This window comes from Cyprinodon tularosa, unplaced genomic scaffold (genome assembly GCF_016077235.1).
Source record: "Cyprinodon tularosa strain WSP-4 unplaced genomic scaffold, ASM1607723v1 ctg426, whole genome shotgun sequence".
Classification (NCBI taxonomy): domain Eukaryota; kingdom Metazoa; phylum Chordata; class Actinopteri; order Cyprinodontiformes; family Cyprinodontidae; genus Cyprinodon; species Cyprinodon tularosa.
This window is the reverse complement of record NW_024039148.1, coordinates 398,923-420,476: the sequence shown is the minus strand read 5'-3', so window position 1 is coordinate 420,476 and position 21,554 is coordinate 398,923. Positions and strand designations below refer to the sequence as shown.

Sequence of the window (21,554 nt, the reverse complement as noted above, 5' to 3'; positions counted from 1 at the left end):
TCCTTTCTCTGTTTCCAAAAAGGCGACGTCAAAAGTAAATAACAGTCCTTTTTTTCACTGTAGACAAGCCATGATCTGCTTATCTGTTTCTCATTTCTCATTTGGATGAAATAATAGCCACATGAAGCAGATAAGATAAAGGAGAGCAGGAGGCAGGGTTACCAATCTACTTGCTCTGGAGAGCAGAGTTCGGTGCTTTTATATGTTCTCGCCAAAGTCTCCAGTAGCTGAAAAAAGTCACTAGATTTGGCCCTAGGTGCTTTTTTGAAATAAAAGTGCTAGGGAGGTCTGAAAAGTCACTAAATATAGCGACAAAAGAGTTAAGTTTGCATCACAGCTCTTCGCATCTTTTTTTTTTCTTCAAATAGTTTGCTTCTGTCTGTTTGGACCTTTCCCTACATGTCTAGAGAATGGACTGATCCAATGTGGTGGACACTGGAATTAAGAAATAGTTGTATTAACCATACATGTAAACAGTTGTATGGGGCCCCCAGGAACATGGGGCTCTAGGCAACTCCCTAGTATTGCCTAATGGTAAATCCGCCCCTGTTTACAACACAGGCTACTATTCTTAAAAACTTGCCTATGTAGATAAACAGGAATGGTTTAGATTTCCCTTTCCAATAAGCTCAGACTAATGACTTGCTCATTAGTCTAAGCTCCCCTTAAAATAAAGAAATGGAAAAATAAACTAAAAGTTGTTATCCAATAGAAACTTACCAGATCATATGTTTGGGTATCTGATGTAGGATTTATTCTAGGGGGATGAATGTGACCTTTTCTTTACCAGTTGCTCCATGATTTAGTCTACTGGTCCAAAGTGGTCTGGTATCAGATTAAAAATATGGAGGGAGGGGTTCATTTTGTGGCAATGCAGTACTGCCAGTTGTTTTTAGGGGCACTATACCTGGAAGCTACAGATCTAGTGCACCTAAGGGCTAAAAGATACACACCATTTTTTTAAATAGACATCATACAAACATATATAATTGCATAACCAAATAAAAATATTAATATAATTTGTGGAGATGTATGTCGGATGGTAAAGTTTGTAATATACAGACAGAGGACATATAGCATCTCACAAAAATGTGTACAAAGACTCCCAAGTGAAAGTTTTGTACACTTATGAAACTGATCAAATTCAGATTTTTGTCAATTAAGTCACTTTTTCTGAGTTCTTCCAAGAATTGATCTTAAGTATTTACAAAAATTTAAGAGGTGTATTTACTTTTGTGGGATTATGTAAAGTCTGACTTATGTTTCCTTTTTAAAGTAAGATACAATTGAATTGTGTTGTTTATCAGAATACTATGGCAGTTAGTTTTTTTAGATTTGTGTTTAATGTTTGCTTCATAGTTGGCAGAATTGCCTTTTAAAGTATGCATCTAGCTTATATGTTTAAGGTATCTTTCCACAAACTTCTTGATAAAGCTTGCTGAAATTCTGACCCATTCCTTTTGACACAAATGGTGGAGCTGATCCAAGTAATGAGATCAGGCCTTAATAGGAAGCACTTCAATGACTTTGTTGTCTTTAAGCCTCTTTGGCAGTATGCTTAAGGTGTGTAAGGCTTTTTCAGGCTTTTGTGATTCTCCCTTTTTTTCATCCAAATATATAACGATAGGTATTATAGCCAAACATTTCAATTTAATTCTCATCAGACCACAGGTTGTTTCTCAAAAAAGAAATAGTTTTTTCTTCCCTGAGTGCATTTGCAAAAATTTAATTTGGCTTTTTATGTTGCTTTTGAAATCACAGCTTCTTTCTTTCTGTTTTCTGGGCTAATATCTCTCTGGATAATGATACTCTTACCAGCTTTAGTCAGCATTGTCTTAAGGTACTTTGCTTTTGCAGATATTTTCCACCGATGGATTAATTTCCCAAGGGAGTAGAACCTGTATTCTTCCTTAATGGTACACAAGGACATATTTCAGTGCTGTTTCTATTACCATTATATTGTGAAGAGATAACTGTTTTACCTTCAAGCATTCGGAAATTGTACCACAGGAACAACCAGACTTATTTTGCTTAACACAGCAGCCTAAAGTGTACCTTACAGAGATATAGTTAGGTTATATACATATACGTAAAAGACCAAAAACCCTTTGATAATAACAAAATAAAGTTAATATACAACTGAGCATCTGTCCTGACAGTTTTTTGATAATCCTTTTTAAGCCGAAATAGAATTCTAGCATCTGGCACAATGAGCAGACATACTGTAACAAAATGTGTGCAAAGTGCTGCAGAACTATCAGAAAGCTACATGGTGACCATTTATGCAGCTACTTAACAGAGCCAGACTGAGTCCAGCTGTCCTGCAATGCCTTGCAGAAAAGTGACAGCTCTGTTCTAGTGAATAATCAAGAACATTAAGAAAAAAATACATTTACAGTTCTTAACAAACATGCAAACAGGGAACAGCATAAAGGTAAGAACTAATTCATTTCAACAAAAAATATAAGAAGTTATAGCTAAATTCTTCTCATTGGAATGAATGCAAATTAAACAAATTGTAATGCACTGCAAAAAATGGCAATCTAAATAAGTCATTTTTTCTAAAACTAAGTACATTTGTTCTTGAATTGAGGAGGTAAGGGAGTCACTTTGCCAATGGAACAAGAAAAAGAAACCGCATTGTCTTATTTCAAGTGCATATTATCTAATAATCTTATTTTAAGAGTAAAAATACTCATTCCGTTGGCAAATCATCCCATATACCTACTAAAATGAAGGGTGGATATGCTTGATTTAAGACATTTTTTCTTATTTCTAGACAATTTTTGCAATGTGGTATTTCTATATTTAATGCATTGCACTGGAAAAAATGGAAATCTAGATAAGTTATTTTTTTCCCCAAAAATCAGTGCATTTGTTCTTGGATTGAGCAGGTAAAAGACACATTTTGCCAATGGAACAAAACAATTTACATTTAAAATAAGAAAATTCAGTTGCATTGTCTTATTTCAGATGCATTTTATCTAAACATCTTCTTTTAAGAGTAAAAATACTCATTCTATTGGCAAAGCATTTAATTTACCCACTCAAATTAAGAGTAAATACACTTAGTTTAAGAATTTTTTACTTATTTCTGGATCGTTTTTACAGTGTGTTGAGCTTAAACTGAAGCAGATCTTGAGTAGTCTTCTAGATTTTAGCAACTGTAAAATTCTATTTCAATCAATCAATTAATAAATCAATCAACTAATATAATTTTTACTTAGACTTAGAAGATCATTGCTATAACTTCTATCAGTATTAATTTGGAGGTTTACTTAAACATCCATCAACTTAGCAGCTCCATCTGTACTCCTCAGCAGCTTTAGCTCCAGTTTCAACAAACAACATTTATTCTCCATTCCAAGAATTGCTCTAGTATTTTCCCTCCGGGAATAAATATTTTTTGGGGTACATTTTTTCAAATTGCGTCTTTAAATTTTCTTTATTAATTTCACAACTTTGCTTGAATGTTGCTAACTGGATTAGCCCCATTTCTAACTTGTTTATCCATTGCATACATGCAAAGTATTGTATCTCCACTAACTCAGTGTTGTTGCTATAAATATACACAAAGGGCTTTATTGAAAATAATAAACATAATAAAAAAATAACAAATCTGCAGAACAAGGTACATTTTCAGAAAAAAAACCTGTATGCAACTGCAGTGAGCTACTGGTGTTTACATTTAAACAAATGTAATATAAAACATGATGATACCCCTTTAAAACATATATCCACTATTTTACTTACAATTTAATTAAATTTAAAAAAGTCACAATATTATCACATGGACTTTTCCAAACAACACATGAATCTTAGCCTCTTACACCCTAAGGGGGTATAAATAAATTTCTGCCTGACAAAAACACACAAAAGTAAATAACATATAGCCTCAAAGCTATTAGATTTAAGAAGAAACTTTTGGTACGTCTGTAAAGGTAAGATGTCATAGAATGGTTTTCTGGTGTCAGCACCGTTGTAGCTTTGACCCTGCCTGAAATATTAGGGACAAAATACAAAATATTTTGCATTTTTTGAACCTCGCCAAAATTTTCTTTGAAATAAACATTGCAAAACACTACCAAAATATTATTTATAGCACAAAAAAGTAGTACAGACTTTTAAATCTAAATGTTGTGTAAAAATATACCAAATTTGGACTCAATCAGATGAATCATATTTATTTTAGAATGGTATTAGTGAGAAATTTCTTAGGCGGAGGGGCCAGTTTGGCACATTTATCCATAAATGTCACCAAACTGTGCCAAATGTGTTTTTTACATCAATACTGGGGGTTTGGTAAAATTACGAGGTCATGTAGCAGCTGGACCCGCCGGTGGGTCCGTAGGGTTCAAGGGGTTAGTGCATCTAATCATCTGAAATTGAGGAAAGTAAAATGTATTTGTTGTCTGAATCAACAAGAAATAAATCCATTATACTTTACATTCGAATGTGAAGTATTACCAATAGTAGCTTTAGGAAGCATAAAATTACCCTGCTTCACAGAAGTGAATTTTGACAGAAAAGGGTAAACATGTATCGAGTGCAGATAAGTGTTAAAGAAAGTGGGATTATAAGTGAGTATGAAGAGTATGACAGTGAAATTGTCCTTTTCAACCTTATGTTTTAAATAACTATGCTTTTGTCTAAGCTCACTGAAGCTCCTGGTGTATCTGCTGACCAAATAGCAGCTCTGGTCACAAATATTCACTTTAATCTTCTTAGTATAACAGCTTGACTCAGATATCTTCCCTCCTCTGCTGTGCCTAAGGGGTATCAAATCTGCTAGTGATAGATGGAGAAGGATTTATCTATAATGGGCAGATCACATCTAGAGATGAAAGCGCACGTAAGTGTAATCTGCCGTATTGGCTGGGAATTTTTTTTTTTTTAAGTGCCAGGGAGATGCAAAGACTTAAAATGCATAAAGACATTTTCCTGGTGAACACACATTATAAACATATGCATTTTTAGTGGAATAATGAGGCCTTTTAAAAGCTTTATGAACTTATGTTCTTTGCAGCATTTAGTCCAGATAAATTTCATGGAACTTGTATTAGTTGGACAAAAAAAAAAAAAAATTCACTCACAGTTGAGCCAGTAAAGCAAAGCGGATGTTACCATTTCTGCCTGTATTTAAAGCCTTACTCAGTGATGAAAGTCAAATCCTATTTTAGACAAATATCTTTTTTTAATCTAGAAACAAAAAGGGATATTCTTGGACTCACAATCAAGTTGTGTCAAAAATGATTGGAAGGGCACGAAACAAACCAGGAGTCCTAAATGCTAAAGCTTTAAAACATATTTGAGCAAAAAATGTCTTTTTTTCATATTTAAATTCTATTTACTAAAGCTTTTTAAAAGCTTTAGCAGTGTTTCCTAAAATCTGCTGTTTGGATCATATTTACAAAAAGATATATTTTTACATCTCAGTTGTCTAAAAGGATAGTGGATTGTTCATGTTTTCCTTAAGCCCCAACAGAGCCAAAGCCAGAAAAATGAGTAGAACATAAGAAAATGAAGAGATCTTTGGTGAAATTTTAAGTACTGTCATGTCTTTAAAGGAGCTTCTGATGCACTCCTATTGTGAATTGTACATTTGTATTAGGATCAGTTTCACTGTGTTCTGCAGAGTCCCTTTTCACTCCTTCTGCTGCAACGTCAATGTCTCGTTTTTATATTCAAGGATCCACTGATCATCTGGGAATGACATTTCGATGCTCTTTCTATCAGGGAAACGTTCAAAATGACCCATGGCAGCCTGGCTCATCTGGTGATCTAACTGTGCAGCTTCCAAAGTCAAATGTGTAATAAAGTGTCAACAGAGGATAATTTTGCTGTTGCATCGTTTCTTTCCACATCACTGAAACAAAAAGTCAGATAGGTAATAGTGGGGCAGGATTGTACAAACTATAACACAAAACTATTCATTTTTTCCCTGTTTTTATGGCTTGTTTAGATAAAAAGATAAAGAAAAATACAACTTGTATCATCACTGAACAATTTATCAGAAGTTAGTCATGTATTGCGGTTTGATTCCAAAGTTTTAGTTTCAGCAAAAAAAAATGTACAGAAGATGTCTGAAGATATTTTCTTTGACTGCTCTTCCATCTAAGTGAGGTTAGTTAACCTTCTTTTAGTTTAAAGGTGATTTTATTTAATATACATGCAGTATTGGATGAACAGCTTTTTTTTTAACATTTAGGCTGTTAAACTTAAAGGTGTTGTGGAGCCATGATCAAAATGCATTTGAAAGAGCATGCACAAGCCCATTTCTCCTCATACACGCACTTTTTAAAATGTGCTGTTCTTATAACTCATACAAGCTTACTGTGTCCAAATACAGTGGGGACTGTACTGTATAGCGGACTTTTTCAGCAAAATCAGTTAGCTGATCATTTGGACAGATGATCACTGCTTTTTTGCTCCCCGTTGGTCACGTAACTCCTCCTCCACTGTGTCTTTGCCATCTTTATTAGTCTACGCCAGTGGTTCTCAAACTTTTTCTGTCATTCCCCACTTTGGACAAGGGGGAATTTTCAAGCCCCGCCTGTCCCCATCGCCCCAACACAATGCTAATGAAATATGCAACAATCTTAAAATGTTCCAATTTTACTGAAGTAACAAGTAGTATCTAAATACAAACTATCTACATCAAATAACAGCAAGCTAAAAAATAAAGAAAATAAAAATGCAGCTGTGTCAAAATTTGTATCAAGCTCAAAGATAGAAAAAATTAAAGTGCCACTCTGCAATCTGTTAATAAAAGAAAAGAAGTGAAATCCATCTGGCAAGACAGTTCTATTTATCCCTGCATTAGTGGCTGCAATGAGCCTGTTTTGCATTGCACAGTTTCTCAAAACGGGGTTGCAGGCTTGATACTGCCACTCTCAAGTCATGCTCAATGTTCAGCTGAGATCTGTATTTTGTTTTCATTGAAGCAACAGCTGAAAAGCCCATCTCACAGAGATATGATGTGGCAAAGGGAAGAAGAATGCACACAGCTCTCTGCCCGATGAGTGGATACTCCCTCTCCACTCCTAACCAGAATTCACTATTAGTCTGAGCATTAAACCTGAGCTTCAGGGTGGAGTCAGACGTCATTTCAATAAACTGGTCCTCCTCAGCAGACCTAAAATCAGCAGGTGCTGCAGACAGAATAGGAAAAAATAGACTTACTTTATTTTTCATTGCATAATAAACTAATAAAATATTTCAAATTCAGTTATTTATGATCAACCTGCGCCGTCAATCCCGGCGCATGTGCGCTTTATTTGCAGTCTGGACGCTAAAGTTAAACATGCTGTGTCTCTGCTCTGACTGCAGCGCTGAGAGGGACTCCTGCGATAGCGGGGGAGAACGGGGGTTGGGACGGAGGCGCCCCACGGCAGCACCTGCCGCTGGAGGACAAGAAAAGGAACGATACGTGCTTTCACGTAAGAGTCTCCAAAAGTCGCTAGATTTGTCGCTAGTCGCTTTTTTGAAAAAGAGTCGCTGGAGGGGTCTGAAATATAGCGACAAAGTCGCTGAGTTGGCAACACTGGGGCGCGAAAGTTTATTCCGTTACAAATAATATGCCGACGTCACGTCAATAATTATTTTGGCACTTCAGTTCCAGGTGAAATGTTTCTCATATCTAATGTTCTTTTAATTAGACTGCATGTAGGCTAGTAATGATTACTTTGTGGGTTTGATTGGTCTAAAAAGCGGCAACATACAGCTATAAGGACAGTTTGCTCTCACACGTTCTACATTTATAGTCACACACACACACACACACACACACACCGGAACTTGGCGCGCCCCACCTGTCACGTCTCAATTCCCCACCAGTGGGTCGCGCCACACACTTTGAGAACCGCGGGTCTACGCTGTCAGGTAGCTACAGCTAATGGCGACTGTGGACCACTGTGACAGCAAATCCCAGAATGCTTTGCGCGGAGAGCTCTCTGGATGAAGCATTCTGGGATATATCTGCTTCTTCAGAGGCCTTTCTTTTCTTCTCATACGACCCTTTGCTATTTTAAAAGAGAAAGGTGAGCTTCAATGACTGTCTGAAACTGTAGCTCACCACAGTTATATGCCTGAAAGAGCGCATATGCAGAAAAAGATAGCTAACGAGGTGAGCACACAGGTCAGCCTTAAGTAAACATATCACCAGAATGATTGGCAATTAGGAGGACCACTTATTTAGATGATCCACCCAGAAATAAAAGATTGTCCTCTATACATTTACATTTACATTGAGTAGTTTACTGCTGATTTAACAAATCATATAGAGAGGAAGAATAGGAGAAATATAATAAAAGTCTAATGAAAAAGTTGCACTTGCTTCAAGAAAGCCTCTTAAACATAAGGGTCAGGGGAGCCATTTTTATTAAAAAGCTCAATGGTCTAATTTTTTAAGAATATATTGTTCCAGAAACACTTGTAAGTAAATACAGTCCATACGATGACCTTTATAGGATGTGACCCGCTTTATATATACTGTATTGCATTTCAATCGTATGTTTTGTCTTTGACACCTTTAGTTTACACTGCATAATAATGAAATCTCAATTAGTAATTTTTCCTTAAAATAAGTCAATTTTTTCTTGATTTGAGGAGAAAAGTGAGACACTTCCTGAATGGATCAAGACAATTGGCATTTAAAATAAGAGAAAACAACTGCATCATCATTAGTTCAAGTGCATATTATATAATTATCTTATTTCAAGAGTAAACATACTCATTCCATTGGCAAATAGTCTTCTTTACCTGCTCAAATGAAGGCTAAATGCACTAAATTTAAGAATTTTTATTACCTATTATAGATTGTTTTTGCAGTGTAAAGAAGGACTTGCCACGCTACTTGATAATGAAAGAGCGAGGTTGAAGCCTATAAGTGGTATATCTTACACATTTCCTTTTTTTTTGTGGGACTTTTGGGATAACTTTGACCAGGGAATAGCTTGTGATGTAAAATTTCCCACTCTTATTTTTATTTACTTCCTGTTAAAAGGTAGTTTTTCCTCTGCACTGTCACTACATGCATGTTTAGTAGAGTCAACAACACAATGCAAGTGAATGTTGCTACAGGCTCATTCAGGAGGAGCAAATGAATCAAAGTTGATGACTCACAACAAACGTACACCTGAGTTTCCCTAGAAAAATGTTTAACCCATCCGTCTCTATGATTTGATGCATTTGTCTCTGTAAAGTGACTTGTGATGACATGTTGTGTTTTGGCGCTATACAAATGAAATGAGTTAAATTATTTGAATATTTTTATTTAAGCTCTAAATCACAGATCAATAACCTTTCTGAAACGAAGAGCTTCTTCATAAGTACCAATTTGTATATGAAGGTTAACCAGTGCTGACCATGAAATTGTTCACCAACACTTCATGTAATTAAACTACAAGTGTTACAAAAGGTGCAGCAGTATTGAATAAAGTATTTATTGAATTCTGACAGGTTAATTGACTAGTTTTTTTTTACATCTTTTTTTAAAATTCTACATCAGTAATTGTTTTTGCTTTTTTGCAAACAACTCTAAGCTTGCTTAAAACTGTCTATCATAAAGGCACTTTAATTTTCTCTAAATAGTAGCAATACATTTTGTTCATGTGCTAGCTTTGCAACAAATTGCATTTGATTGTTTTTGCAATATCTATGCAGGTGTCTTTATGTAAAATAGATACCCTTTGATATTCTAACTATATTCCACTAAGACCAAATCTCTAATCTTACCAGCCTTTAAATACATAACCACCGATTCAAATGTCAGAAGTTCATTTTGATAAAAAAAGTTGTTATATTTTATTTTATTCTACTACATTGAACTATTTTTCCCTTTATGGTATGAAACTCTTATGGTTTTGCTGCTTACATTAATACCATTGTTACTCCTGGCTTATCATTTTTGTGAACAATTTCAAAAGATTTAACTTAAATTCATATTTTATTAAAAATCTTGGAGCTCAGTGAGTATGTGGTCATTTTCACCACGTCCAATATTTTTTTTAGGTTAGAAATGTATGAAAATGTTGTTACCATTATTATGTGTTATTGTAACTTTATAACATTATTTTACATTATTTTTGTAACTAAATTGAGGAGTGCAGAAAGTTTCATTATTCACATTTTACTTGCAAATTAATCTTCCTATAAAGGGTCTTCAGAATACAAATGAAGGCATCCCATTTACCACCATTGGCATCAGTAAGAGAAGTAATCATCTGATTCATTGAAAGAAGAGAAGAGCCTGCAAAGAAGATGAAATAAGACTCCTGACAACTGTTTCAAAATGTCCATAAGATCCGTGAGCAACTGAGAAAAGCTGCAAAGGTTGCTTTGAGATTAAGATGCAATGGATGCACTAAGCGGGTAGAGGACTGATATTAGCTCTACACTGCAAGATATTTGAATTAACATAAAATTGCAATGCTACCTCCTCCTAAAGCTGCAGACTGGTGATCATCGCAGTAGTTTATTACAGCCAGCTGACATTACTGTGGTAGCATGCAGAGCAAAACTGCTGCAAGCCCATTTGTTGTCGTGGGAACGGCCTGTTTGTATAAACAGTGACTTTTATGGGAATATTTAATTATTTTTTGTCATTGGATAGATGACAAACAAGTCCTTCATGGACAACAAATTTGCTCCAGATTTGATAGAGGTGGTTAACATACTACTACTAGCACAGAGTCATGGTGGTAGACGGGTGATCAAATTGATATGCGTGCTCTGATAAATCGTTTCCTACGTTATCTCATTTTCCATCCAGGTGTCTGACAGGTGTGACTATGTTTATGTGAATGGCAAGGAGACCAAAGGGAAGGTGAAGATGACAGTAAACTTCACCTACAGCTATCTGAGTGCTCAGCTCGAACTGAATGTGTGGATGCCTCGACTCCCTCTGCAGATTGAGTTGTCAGACTCAGAACTGAGCCAAATCAAAAGCTGGAGAGTTCCTATTTTGACCTCGAAAAGGTGAGAAATTTGTGTATAACATTAAGCCAAACAAACTTGTTTGGTTTCTACATAGACACAGGATTTCAACATCAAGAGCCAAGCAATAAAAGTTTAATCCAATCAAGCAAAGAAGCAGGGTTAGATCATTTAAGCCGGAGTTTCAGGAAGTAATAGGCAGGATCCTAACATGAGTTTGCATGTCTCTACCTCAGATCTGGTTGGAACAGTGACGAGGCTGAAAGGAAGGGCAAAGGCTGCATGCTCCAGCTTCAGCACGCACTTGTGCGGGTTCTGACCCATTTTGTCGCAGAGCAGGAAGACCCACGGGACCCTACAGCGTATTTCCTTGGGTCTGATTGGCAGGTGGATATTACAAGGTTGGTTCGATACTTCATGAAGGTCGAGGACCCTCGAATTGTAAGACTTCAGGAAGGAAGGGTACTAGCAGGAAAAGACTTTGGGACCACAAACATTCAGGTATCAGCTGTTTTTTTATGGGCCAGTGACAAATTTTCCAAGCAGCATGTCGTAGGAACTGGTTTATGTTTAATTCGTAAATCCTTTTTTAAATAAAGATGCAATCTGACTTTTCTTTCTATTTTGTCTTATATTGTGATAGGTTTTTTCTCCACTGTCTGATGTTATCCTGGCAAAGACAACAGTCAAAGTTGTGGATGAGAAAGTGAGCATCACAGAGTTAGGTGTCCAAGTGGTTTCTGGACTCTCCATGACGTTACAACGTAGTTCAGGAAGTAGCAGGGCGATCTTGGCTACAACAGCCACACAAGAGGTTCTACAAAGTCCCAAGCAGGTACTATTCTATAGTTTATTTTAATGCTCCTCAGGAAAAAAAAAAGCTTTTAGGTTATCACAAGTTCTATCTTTTACTTTTTTTTTTTTTTTTTTTTTTTAGGAAGCTTTGGTCAGTTCCTGGGTCCAATTCAGCGATGGCAATCAGACACCTCTTGACATCTATGATCCATCAAACTTCCGACTGACAGTTACATCCCTGGATCAAGGAGTGGTGTCAGTGCAGGGAAAACCTCCTGTAGTAGTGGCTGAGGGAGAGGGCGAAGGAGTCTTAGTTAGAGTAGAAATGTCCATCTGTGAGTCCTGCCAAAAGTCGAAACGCAAAAGTACAGTGGCTGTGGGCAATGGCAGCCTTAAGGTCAAGTTTCAGGCCAACACTCGGCGGCCTGGTGGCAGTACCCGCAGCACTGACCGAAGCTCTGTTGGAAGCAAGGACAGCAACAATGACTATGGAAATGATGGGGAAGAATTAGACAGTGAAAAGAAACCATCTCAGTTTCTTACTTCAAGTATCCCCAACTCCAACAAAGAGGAGAGTGCCATTCAGAAAGTCCCAACCACCATCAAATCTACAGAAAAAACCATTATAACCAGTGGCAGTCTAGGAGGAGTGGGTAGGACGAGAAGGCCCGGTAATGTTGTCAGCCCATCCAACGTAGTAAATGTCAGCCTAATGAGCAGTCCTGGAGACAGCAGCAAAGGGTATAGCTCAGAAAATATGATAGTGGAGGATATGAGCAGTGTTAGCCTTACCAGCACTGTCAAAGCTCCTGGGAATCTGGTGAACTACAACAATTTCCCCACAAAGGTAGAGAGCCCAGGACCCGAAATGCCAGAAGTAGAAAGTGGTGAAGAAGCTTTGGCCAACCGGCCTCTCACAGACTTGGAGATTGGCATGTATGCATTGCTTGGTGTTTTTTGTCTTGCCATTTTAGTTTTTCTAGTGAATTGTGTATCATATGTTGTTAAATTCAGGCATAAGAAGCCTCCCTCTCATGGCCAGGAGCCAACAGGGCACAGGCATGACTGGGTCTGGCTAGGCACAGACGCTGAGCTTGTGATGACAGTGCCATGCAGTCCAGTCCAGCCAGACTCCCATACAGCAACCACTGTGATTGACATTGGGCCTGACAAGACTGGGTCTCTTTCTAGAAGGCCAAGTTGCCTAACCTCTGCAGCAGAATCTCCTCTCCGTTGTGACAGCTCCCACAGGACCAAACCCATACAAAGTGAGTCCCTCCACTCGCCCACCAGCAAGAGAAAGAGAGTTCAGTTCACCACGTTCTCCACACTGGAACGCCAACATTCGCCACATCTCTCACCCAAGGAAAATGGCCACGGCATTCACTGGGTGGGAAAGGAAGAGTGTACTGGCGCGGAACCTCAAGTGCCCATCATAAAGCCTGGGGACCAGTTATAACACAGAACATAATGAGACTTCACATGCACAGCAGCCGTGGCTTCGATCACCTCAATGCCTTTGTCAGGAAAATGGGATTTTGTATAAGGCCTATTTGACATTTCATTTTCCATTAAGGCCTTTTACATGTATATGTAATGTATAGTGTATATACTTAAAATAAGACAATGAATATTGTGTAATAATGCCACAGATGACTAAGCAGATGCTTTATTGTATACCCAGTATTTAAAACCACATGTTATTGCTGCATGAGGATATCTGTGGAAAACTCTACAGACACTGAAACATTTCATAAAATGGGGAAAAAAAACAAAAAAAACCAAATGCAAACATGTAAAGTAACACCCATAATATGGAGCTTAGCCAAACATTTTTATCAATTAAAAAAAGGCTTTCATTCAATATGGTAGAGAAACATAAATGACTTTAAATTAAAACCTAAAATAGAAGCATTTGAAATGTTATCTAACCTCATTTTTAATCAACACTATGGTCTTTCAGAGCATTTCTTAGGGAGCACAGTGGTTCTCAAAGGTGTAAACTTAAAATGCCGGGTTGATGTGATGTTAAAAATAAACACCATGATCAACCATTCTGAAAACCTTTCACACATGTTCTAACAGTTTATTATGAAGGTAAAATATCAAAATGTGCTCCCTTATTACCCACATGTATATTATTTCTTTCTTAAATCATTTAGTGGATGATTTTTGGCCACGACCATTCTTTCTTTTTTGTTAGAAGTCTGCCAGCATCCCACATTTTGACTTGCAGTATTTGCTCTTGAAGAGGCCTTTCAAATCTTATCAGTTCAGACCTCCTCAGGTGGCTTCTGGAGATCTGGTTTTGAAATCTTCTCAGGCTAATATCAAACTTACATTTTCCATAGATAAATGCATTGTTTGTTGATTTCGACTTATGCTTGCCCTCACATTGATGCTGAAATATAGAAACAGTCTTAAACTTTAGATTGGGCATTAATCTGAATGTTTTGGGTCAAAACTAACTGGTATATCAAAAAACTACCCTATAAATTCATCTAAATTGACAGAATCAATTCAATTTAGTTTAAATAGCGCCAATTCACAACAAGTAATCTCAAAGCACTTTACAGTTCACCAGACCATACAGTCAAATTGATTCAAAGTTTTATATCTAAGGAAAAACAGTTGGTTGCATCAACTCATTGACTCGAAGGCAATCCCTCACACTAAGCATGCTTGTAGCGACAGTGGAGAGCAAAAACTCCCTTTTAACAAGAAGAAACCTCCAGCAGAACCAGGCTCAGTGTGAGCGGCCATCTGCTGAGGCCGACTGGGGTTCAAGGAGACAGAAGCAGAGATACAGACATCAACTGTAAAAGGCGGCCCCGTCCAGGAAACACAGCCAGGCAGACGAGCTCCGAGCCAGCTCCCATGTCAGAGGATGAAGAGAGCACATCCAGTTAGTCACAGTAAGAGAAAGAAGACTACACTGAAAAACAGGCCAATCTCGAACATCTATAAACAAGGGTGTTGATGGCAGCAGAACAGCTATACTAAATGGATTAAAATAGAAATTATAAGCCAAAAGTTTACATTGGGTTCCATTAGAGCAGACAACATTTTTCTGCCTTTATGTCATAAGTTTGAGCTGGACCTGAAGGTTTTCTTTTCAAATAAATAATGTTGTGAATCACTATAATGCATGGAGAATACAGGAGATAACATTTAGTAAAATAATTCATCAGAATGTACCACCAATGTCTTTCTCCTCAACTTCCGTTTAAAATATCGGTCCTTTCTGTTCATGAACTTGGGAGAAATATTTTCTATAATGTATCTGTTGTCCCATACAATAACTTATAACCACAATCTGTCATAAATACCTTATATATGATGTAGAATTTTTTTTATTTTTATCTTCTGACCTGCAAATAGCCTTTTTTTTCTTTATTTGTCCTCTAAATATTTTGAATATAGTCAAATTAAAAAGTCTTCTTTAACATTACGTAAAAAAACAGCATTTCAGCAGGTTTATGTCCTCTTTTGGGAGCCACTGTATGTCATATCTGGTTGTGTTTCCTCTTTCTACTCATCCCAGCCTCGGGCAGCTGCTAAATCCAACCTTTGTACAGTAAACTGGAAGGATCTCATTTTCCCCTCTGCCCTTTAAACTAATTGAGATTTTGCTGTGTTTCTGAATCCGGAAAACCTATTTGCTGCACTTCATTAAAAATGAATGAGTTGGTAAGCATAACTTTTTGTCTCACTGGAATTAGAAACTATTCAATTATCAATCATTTTCACATCACTGAACAAAGGAAAAAAAAAAATCAGGAAAGTTTTCTTTACTTTTATTTACCATATGTTTATAGTTTTCTTAATGTAAACTTGTTTTACAGAGTCTACTTACAATACATCTATAGTTATATACATGACAGTTTACTGGCAGTTTTTTCACAGGCATCAAATATATTACGTGACATCTTTAAAAACATTAATGTCTTTGGTTCACTGTTCTTTGGTTAAAAATATATCTTTATTTAAATGAATAGAAGAATTAAAATATTAAATGAGTACAGATAATGTACAAATATATATATATATATATATTGCAGCTGAAGTTCCTGAGAAAGTATCTAGTAATGCTGTAAACTAGGCCTTGTGCAGCATGTCCAACAGTTTCTTATACGTCTCCCTCTCCTGTTTCACACTGTGATGTTCCTCCACGTAGAGTTTTCCATTCCTTACGACTCTCTCTCTCAGCTCGTGATCTGACAGCAGCCTCCGAGACTGGTGCACAAATTCCTGGAGAGGATAAAAACCCAGATCACACCCATTTACTGCCAAGAACCAATTAAAGCTTTCCAGTGAAGTTTCTTGGAGATTTATTACTTTAAAGCATGAGGATAAAAAAAAATCAAAAAATCCCAGGCATGGGAACAAAATTCATGATTGAAGCCCATGAGCTGATTAGTAAATACTTCAAAAGTTTCTGTATATTGCCAAAAGTAAAAGATATTTGTGGGTTCAGATGAAAACATTGATGTCCAACAGACCTTTGTATGTTATTTTTGGCTGTCACCTCTAATTTGTTTATAAAATAAATGTGGCAACAAACGATACTTATGTTGCAGCTGAACAATATTGTCTAATCGTTTGTTGAAGAAGAGAAGATAATAAAAACTTGACTGATGTTTGATTGAGGTGTTTTCCATCCACACAATCATTCAGATTCCTCCTCGCTCATTTCTTGGCCCAGCAGGCTGCGGCTAGCGTTTCAGGAAATGAAGTCAAAGTGCCTTGAAGTGCTATTGCAACATGGCAGCCAACACCGCTGCGCAGAGCCAACAGGCACACAGAGATTAAGACACTTTCTGTTCAACTCTTCACATTGAGTGAAGTGATCATATCTGAAGAGGCTCCAGGCAGGAAGCTGCTCTTCTCTTTGGCAAAATGACAGATTTCTCTCCAGCTGCGGCACTCAGTTCAGCCAACGAGTAAAATGTCCAATAGAAGAGTAGGACATGGAAGGTCATATATGGTATGAGTGTTTCTTTTTACTATAGTCCACAGTTTTTTTTTTTAATAGATGAGGTTGGAGCTTTATCTATACCAAAACTTTTGACTTGAGAACCATCTTTCAACCACAGGGATTGACGTTTTACCACTTGCCCAAAGGGCAAGTGACTTTCACATTTCATTTGCCCAGAAACAATTTTTACTTGCCCAGTATAATGTTTGATAAATATAGTTCCTAATATTCATTTTTGTATATATATCAATGAAACATGTTTGTTTTTTAAATGTTTTTTTTGTAACTCAGTAAGTTTCCAGGTTCCTGGTGTGTATATGCATGCGTCAGATAATGAACTCAAGCCTACGTTACCGTGTTAACATGCTTTTCAATCCTTCCTGCACATTCTTTTCAAACTTGCTTTAAACCACTGGCGGCCGGCCCATAGGGGGCGCTGGGGCACCGCCCTCCCTGATAAGAAGAGAGAAACGTAAAATATATTTTTACAAATTAACTCATAAATGTCAGTTTTACTCTCTAGACTGTGTAACTATAAGCAAAACAAATTATATAAACTACATTCCCCTATCTACTGTCATTCATTTGTGGATTTCCACAGACAGACTCCTACCGTCTCTGTCTTGGGGCGCTGATCAGACAGACCCACATGTGCAGAGAATCTGCCAATCATGTACGATTGCTAGGTCAATTTATTAATTTTATGGCCAATCAGCGTCTCAGAATTGTATAGTCTTGGGGCTCTGAAAATACTGCCCTTTAACAGGCTTTTGCACCCAATGCGCAGGTGCAGACAATTAGAGGGACGATGGCGAACGTAACGAGCGAGGTGCAGCTTCCACCAAATTCGGTGAGATCCTTATTTATCTACCCGTTTGCCAGAAGAACATCCCTGTTGTAGAATATGAAAAATTCATGTCATGGTTATTGTGACCAAAATCATCACTGTTACTGTTATTATATAGTAAATTAAATAATTACTGTTAAATTGTATTTATTGTCCAATTGTTTATTTGAATTCTTATTCTGGATTAGTTGGAGACATACATTAGGCTATATCAGCCCCACCAAAAATATTTTTCACCAGCCACCACTGCTTTAAACTGTTGTGTGCTTGGGAAAAATATAAATTGTAATGTTAAAAATCTAAAAAAAAACTTGACAGGTAAAAAACTTACACTGCTACTACTCACCAATTTAACATGTTTAGCTCTATAACATTTAAATGCACCACTCCAATGTCTAGAGAAAAAAATTTAATGAACATTTTTTAATAGAAATATTTACACTGTGCGCATACAATTATTATTATTATTATTTTCCTAATCCCTGACTGATCTTGTTTAATCCAGCATGTATTAAAGTATAGATTAAATTCATCATCCAGCTGCTGCTCTGCAGAATTCTCTCCCCAAGGAGAGAAAAATCACACCATCTAGTGGAAAATCACGCAACTTTTTCAAATCACGCGAGAATCTGTACAAAACAACAAAGATGGCGCCGGCAACGCTTGCGAATGTCGGTGATTTTAAAGTAATTTTGAGTGATAAATAATTTTTTTTTTTTTTTGCAATCATTGCACTTGCCCGGCGGGCAAATGCAATGAAATTTGTACTCTCCCGACAATAAAAACTACTTGCCCCGGGCTATCGGGCGATGGTTAACATCAAGCACTGAACCATCTACATAGCTGCTGCTTTAAGGTGAAATAGGTTGTTTTTCCCTTTTGTTTAAGCCGCTTCGTGCATTAAAACAGCAACAGAAGGTATAAAAAATAAACAAACACACAGAATAATGCTGCCATTACCAATTAGAGATGCATCGATCCAGTTTTTTTCCAATCCAGTCCAATACCAGGGCTGAGCAATATCTGGTACCGATCCAACTCAACTCTTATATCTGGATTGGATCTTCGATATAAAATCACAGATATCTGATTCAGCAAATAAGATTATATCAGAGCTGATATCCGATCTGAGGATCGGATCGGTGCATCTCTATCATCAATGTTTACAGGTACAACGTTCTATGGTTTGAAAGCCTCATCCTTTACTCCTATAAGTACACTTTGATGTCATTGTGGCAAATCTTTTGTATTTAGTGTGGCATGTCTGCAGCTGCAATAGAAACTTTGTGTCACAGGTTCTTGGAACAGAGGCTGTAATAAACCTCATGTTAAACTTGCCTAACAAGCTTCAGCATGTCATAGATGATGATAAACAGGGTTATTAGACCCTTCCTGATTAATACTATATGTATTTTTTATCTTTTTTTTTTAGCATGAAATCATAAGTTGGTTAAAACCCAAGTTAAAACCTAGACACAGTAAGGCTCTCTACTCTAAAAGATAAAGAGAAATCAGGCTAACATTTAGCTCCTGGAAAGCCCAGACTTCAATCCAATTAAAATTTGTGTAGGATGATTTTTAGTCAGGCAAAAAAATACTAGGATACAATTTGCTAAGAGGCCTAAACCAAATATTTTGTTCATAAATAGATTCAAGCATGAAAATGTTTGCTTATTTCATTTTGTGTTTATTCAATTAAGTTGTGTGTTAAATAATTAGCTCACAGGTGTAAATAACTAGATAATAGAAATGCACAATTAAAAGGTCCAAATACAAATGTAAAGAAAAACAATGCTCATGATTAGTTTACATCTGACTGAAACTTTATCAGTTTAAAAAGCTTTAAAGTACTGGGATATTTTTGACACATATAAGTTATTACAAGCTGGAAATACAATTAATCAGAACAAGAAAAAAAAAGGCTCTTGAATTAAAAGATGGCAGACAGATGGCCATTTACTGGTCATTGGCTCCAGCTGAGGTCATAGTTTATGCGGTCAAAGTTGTTGCAACCATCTGTCTGGCCTTTCTGGCTTCGGTTCAGCGGAGACACACGCAGAGAGGACTTAATTCATGACAAAATCGAGTCAAAGGATGGCGTCTTGAGAGCGCTGTGCTTTAGCCCCCTGACAACTGCACTTAGCATATGTTATCCTCCCTACGCAACAAACGTAATTAAAGCAGCACGCTGCATGGTTTCATAACAAATTTCTGTTTAGCACTTCCCAGTTTGCCGCTACATTTTGTGATTAATCAATATACGGCGATACGGTGTCTAATTATTCTCTTGATTTATTCTGAGCTCAGAAGAATCAATGTGTTCACCATAAAACCACCTAATGAACTGAAAGTTAAGTCAATTACGTTATTAATGAGCCGTAGGGATATTTGGTTGTTGTGAATTACTGTTTCAGAACAGAGAGAAAGCAATAAATATTTCTTTAGGCGAGTGATGATGCATTCAGCGGCTGTAGCTGCTTTATATTCCTAAACAGTATGTGTGCTGCTGATCTTTTTTTTTTCCACAGAGGAAACAGTAACCTGGTCAGGGAGCAGATACCTGAGGAGAAGAGAACAGCAGCCCAGTGACTCCGTGCTTCACCACGGCTGCATTTCCTGGTATATCCCTCGCCAGCACTGGTACTCTGAGATCCATGGCCTGCAAAGCAGAGACAAACCAAGAGCAAATCAGTAAAAGTTAAAACTAAATTATTTCTGTTGAAATCCTTCATACTTAAGAGACACATTTACACACAGTGAACAGTTGACTTTGGTATTAATGGATCACAGTGTATTAGAAAACAAAATTAAGTATCTCTAAAATGAATATTATATACAGCAGGGGAAAATAAAATTCATTCAGCCCATGATTGTGCAAGTTCTCCTACTTTAAAAGATGAAAAGTCTGTAATTTTCATCATAGGTACAATTCAACAATGATGGACAAAATAAGGAAAAAAAAAAAATCGAGAATATGACATTATAGGATTTTTTATGAATTTATTTTTAATGAATGCATTTGTAAACTTTGGTGGAAAATCAGTACTCGGTCAATCCTAAACAAGCAAGATAACTGGTCCTCAAAGACCTGCAACTTCTCAAAGAGGTTGCAGGTCTGTCCTCCACTCATTATCTGTATCCATGGCACCTGTTGGAACCCGTTACTTGTATAAAGGGAACCTATGCACAGCCTCAAACAGTCAGTATCCCACTTTAACCATGGACAAGACCAAATAGTTGTTTAAGAACACCAGGATGAAAAGTATAGCCTTGCACCAGGCTGGGAAGAATCTGCAACAGGCAAGCAGGTTGGTGAGACGAAATCAACCGCGGAGCAATTGGAAGAAAATGGGAAACATACCAGATTAATCATAATATCCCTTTAACTTGGGTCCTACAGAAAAATCTCATCCTTTTGTGTCAAATGAAAACAGTGAGCAACAATCCAAGAAGTGTGCAGAGGGACCTGATGAATGACGAGCTGGAGGCAAAGTAACAAAGGCCCCCATTAGTAGCACACTACCACCAGAGAGACTCAAATCCTGCAGTGCCAGAAGTGTCCGCCTGCTCAAGTTAGTACATGTCCGAACAGCCCGTCCAGGTCCTTCTGAAGCGTTCCACAGCATACGGAGATCCAGAAGAGGATTGGTGAAACCAACCTAGAACATTTTGACACAATCTCAATTTGTCATGTTCTGAGGAAGAGGAACACCGTGCCTAGCATGGGAGTGGGAACATCATGCTACATAGAGGGCACTGCAATTGATCTGTGTTAAGCGAAGAATTTTTTTAAGATTTTCATCCAAAACCTCCAACCATCCATGAGAGCATTGATGATGAAAGTTGGCTGGATCTTCCAGCAGGACAGGGATCCCAATCACATTGCCTAGGTAACGAAGGAGTAAATGAGTGGCTGAGCCAGTCTCCAGATTTTAACCCCATAAAAAATTTGTGGATGGAGGTGACAGTCTGTTGCCAAGTAACAGACCCCAAAATATC

At 37.2% G+C, this 21,554-nt stretch overlaps 2 protein-coding genes across 2 annotated transcripts in view; one reads left to right on the top strand and one right to left on the bottom strand.

The window, feature by feature from the left end:
- The window catches only part of LOC119792626 (transmembrane protein 132C), a 60,643-nt gene extending 47,150 nt beyond the window's left edge, over positions 1-13,493 (top strand). The window contains exons 6-9 of the mRNA XM_038299356.1: positions 10,772-10,977; positions 11,172-11,436; positions 11,579-11,770; positions 11,873-13,493. Coding sequence (XP_038155284.1) covers positions 10,772-10,977; positions 11,172-11,436; positions 11,579-11,770; positions 11,873-13,189 — 1,980 coding nt within the window. The 3' untranslated portion in view covers positions 13,190-13,493. The remainder of the gene's footprint in view (positions 1-10,771; positions 10,978-11,171; positions 11,437-11,578; positions 11,771-11,872) is intronic.
- Positions 13,494-15,511: 2,018 nt separating this feature from the next.
- glt1d1 (glycosyltransferase 1 domain containing 1) overlaps positions 15,512-21,554 on the bottom strand; it is a 46,283-nt gene continuing 40,240 nt past the window's right edge. Inside the window, exons 11-12 of the mRNA XM_038299361.1 lie at positions 20,116-20,214; positions 15,512-15,981 (exon numbers count right to left, since the gene is read on the bottom strand). Coding sequence (XP_038155289.1) covers positions 15,829-15,981; positions 20,116-20,214 — 252 coding nt within the window. The 3' untranslated portion in view covers positions 15,512-15,828. The remainder of the gene's footprint in view (positions 15,982-20,115; positions 20,215-21,554) is intronic.